This window comes from Carlito syrichta, unplaced genomic scaffold (genome assembly GCF_000164805.1).
Source record: "Carlito syrichta isolate Samal-C Ts95f unplaced genomic scaffold, Tarsius_syrichta-2.0.1 Scaffold311663, whole genome shotgun sequence".
NCBI lineage: Eukaryota > Metazoa > Chordata > Mammalia > Primates > Tarsiidae > Carlito > Carlito syrichta.
The window spans coordinates 5,605-9,399 of NW_007255759.1; the positions used below are offsets into that span (position 1 = coordinate 5,605).

A 3,795-nucleotide genomic window follows, 5' to 3' on the forward strand; every position below is an offset into this window, starting at 1 on the left:
TGCACTAGTTTGCATTTCCACCAGCAGTGTAGAACATTCCTTTTTCTTCACTTCCTCTCCAGCATCTGTTGTTTGTTTTATTAATGATGGTCATTCTTACTGGGGTTAGGTGGTATCTCAATATGGCTTTGATTTGCACTTCTCTGATGATTAGTGAGGCCGAGCACTTTTTCATGTTTCTGTTGGCTAATATATGCACATTTTTGTATATCCATTATACCTAAATAAAAAAGAAAGGAGGAAGTTAACTTCTAGAGATGATAAATATGTTTATGGCACAGACTGTGGTGTATGTATGAAGAGAATATATGCATCTTTTGTATGTTAATCATACCTCAATTTCTTTTAAAATGTAAAATTAAAATGGAAAGACTAGACTAGAAAATATTTCAACCACAGCAATATTGTGTCTTTCATTTTCTTTCAGGGTCTCCATTATTTTTAGAATTATGAAAATATTTCCCAAATCAATCAAACCCTTCAAACTATTACTCTTAGTTTACATTTGCATCTAGAGAGCAGACAGAACTTTACTGCTCTTCACGAGGCACTCCTGGGCCCCAGGAAGTTTGGGTACAGACTGCAGGTGCCTGTGGAGCACTGTGCGCTGACGGCACAGAGATAGGTGGCTGAGTCGCTGGGCTGGGAGTCTCTGATGAGCAGGGAAACATACTGGCTGGCTTTATTAAGCTGCACTGTAAACTTTCCATCTACTTTGTCACCAGTGGAGTATATGGACATCAGCAACTCAGGGCCTCTCCCCGAATGCTGTCTGTACCACATGAAGTACTGAGAACTACGGTCACTAAATGTGCAGTTCAGAGAGGCAGTGGTTCCCTCTGGAACACTGAGGGATTCGGGATTCTGCTCCACCTCCTTTTGTTGGCTCCTCATCCCTGTGGGAAAAAACAACAAAACAGAGAAGATGGGTTGGGTAGTGGATACTTGCTCTCCAGAATTTAAACCATTTTTTCACAGGCCTCCCACCCTTCTTAAGTTAGAGGGAAAAAAGAATTCCTGATTCTATCCACAGACCTAGGACAGATTATAACTTCAATTATTGGACCTTATGTTTTTATAGAGATGCCCAAAACTCACAGCTCAGCTGAAACCACAGGATCACTAGGAAAACTCTCAACGATTTCATCGTTCTTTTCTTTCCTGGTTCACTGAGGATCCAAATCTTAAACCTTAAAAAAAAATTGCTGCTCAGATGTTTCTAATTTTTCTACTGTAGGAAACTTAAGAAGAATCTGTTCTACCAATGAGAAAAAAGATACCCTTTTTAGCATCCCTGCTTCACCACTGAGCCCCTCCTTCCCTCCTCTTCTCTTCTTTCTTTCTCTCTCAAACACACACACACACACACACACACACACACACACACACACACACACACACACACACACACACACAGTCGCAGGCACACAGAAGCACATGGCAGCTTTCCTCAGGGTCCCTGAGGCAACACTGCCATCTTGTGGATTCAAGTTAGTGATTTAAAAAAAAAATAAAAATGTGGACCCTGTTATGTGAACTATTAAAAGTAAAAATCTGACACTTTAAATCCAGAATATACAAGGAACTCAAACACTTCAACAACAACAAAAGTAAAGAATCCCATTTTAAAAAATGGGCAAAGGATTAACAGACACCGCTCAAAAAAAGACAGACACATGATCAACAAGTATATTAAAATGTTCAACATCACTAATCATCGAGAAATACACATCAAAACAACGAGACATCATCTACCCCAGTTAAAGTGGCTATTATTAAAAAGACAAAAAATAACAGATGTTGGCAAGGACTTGAAGAAAAGGGAACTCTCATACACTGTTGGTAGGAATGTAAAATAGTAGAGTCACTATGGAAAACGGTATGAAGATTTCTCAAAAATCAAAAAATAGAACTACAATACAATCCAGCAATCCAACTGTTGGATATCTATCCAAAGGAAAGGAAATAAGTATATTAAAGGAATACTCATAGCCCATGTTTATTGCAGCACTGTTCTCAATAGCAAAGATGTGGAATCAACCTAAGTGTCCCTACACTGATGGATGGATAAAGAAAAGTGGTAATGTACACAATGGAATACAACTCAGCCATAAGAAATAGTAAAATCATGCCATTTGCAGCAATAAGGATGGAACCAAAGACCACTAGGTTAAGGATCATAAAGATAAATATTGTATATACTCATTAATAAGTGGGAGAGAGTTACCAATGGCTGGGAAGAAAGTAGGTGTGTGTGAGGGGGGAAATGAAGAGAGACTGGTTAATGGCACAAACATACAGTTAGATAGAAGGAGTAAGTTCTAATGTTCAGTGGCAGAATAGGATGACTATAGTTAACAACAATATAGGGGACCCCAAAATACCAGAATTATCTTTTTGGAGGATGTGCCCCTTGCAGTATAGGTTTCCTCTACTAGATAAGTGTTCTAGGAACCCATTGGCATCAGTGTAACAACTAGGCATCATCGTACCACCTAGCATTGTTGTGAGGGGCTGCCTTGTGGAAGAAACATCCAGAGTTGTGGCAAACAGGTGACTGGTGCTTCCACCATGACAATGCAACTGTCCATACCGCACTGAGCATTCAGCAGTTTGTTGTTTTTTTTTTTACCAAAAACGGCATGATCCTGTGCCCCACCCTCTTCCCTATTAACCCGATCTCACCCTGAGTGACTTGTTTGTTTTCCAGATTGAAAAAGTTCTCAAAGAGAAGTGTTTTGCCAGTGTGGAAGAGTGAAACAAGAAAATGACAGAAGCATTAAAAGGCATCAAAATTGACAAGTTCAAAAAATGTTTTGAGTGGAGGAAAAAGCATCTCAATAAATGTATTGCATCAAACAGAGTGCACTTTGAAGGTGACTGAAGGTTAAATATGTAAGAACAAATACACCTTTTTTAATAAATAAATTCTGGTTTTTTGGGGTTCCCTCCAGTATACTGTACATTTCAAAATAGCTAGAAGTGAGAACTTGAAATGTTCTCAACACATAGAAATGATAAATTTTCTTGGCAATGGATGTCCTAAATACCCTGACTTGATCATTACACATTATATGTATATAAAAACATGTTACATGTATACATAATTATGCACAAATAGTATATATCAATTTTTAAAGCTTTAATAAGCACTTGGTCAAACTCAACAAGTGTGTGTGAGGCAGAGGAATGTGTACGTGTGTTAAGAGTTTCACATCAAATGGAAACTCTTGTATAAGTAAGAACAGTTAATTATAATAACTACTTTCCTGATCAGTCATGTTCTTCTATTATACAAAGCTGAGTGAAATTGTTGCAATTCAAGGAGCATTTCATATTGTGCAGCTCTCCTCCATGTCAAGCCAGAGATTCCATATCACTCTGCTATCTCTAATTTTTAAAGAAATTTTTGTAATTCAAAATAATTCTTTCAGAGTGGTCTAAAACCTAACTGAACAAACACACTCCCAACTCACAGCCTGGACAATATTTTTTAGCAAGACCAGGGACTAGAGAAGCTTAAAATTCATTATTGTTCCATTTCGTATCAAAAATTCAGCTGTGTATATCAATAGATATAAACCTGTCTTTAGTACCTGGATTATCAATAAAATCCAATGTACCTACTTGTTCATTTATATAATTCCTATTATTCCCTTTTTTGGGTGTGTAACTGATATATAGGAATTAATCTCCAAAAGTTATAGGTCTTATCTCTTTGTATTTTTATCCTAACATGACCCGTAAACCAGATCTATGAAAGAGCTATCTATGCAAGAAACTTAATTGGATCTC

General features: G+C 37.4%; 1 gene segment (V, D, J or C); it reads right to left on the reverse strand.

Moving 5' to 3' along the window:
• Positions 1–540: 540 nt before the first annotated feature.
• Positions 541–1,200, reverse strand: LOC103271440. The segment is given in 2 exon segments: positions 541–896; positions 1,099–1,200. Coding segments are annotated over 2 exon segments (405 nt in total).
• Positions 1,201–3,795: the final 2,595 nt, after the last annotated feature.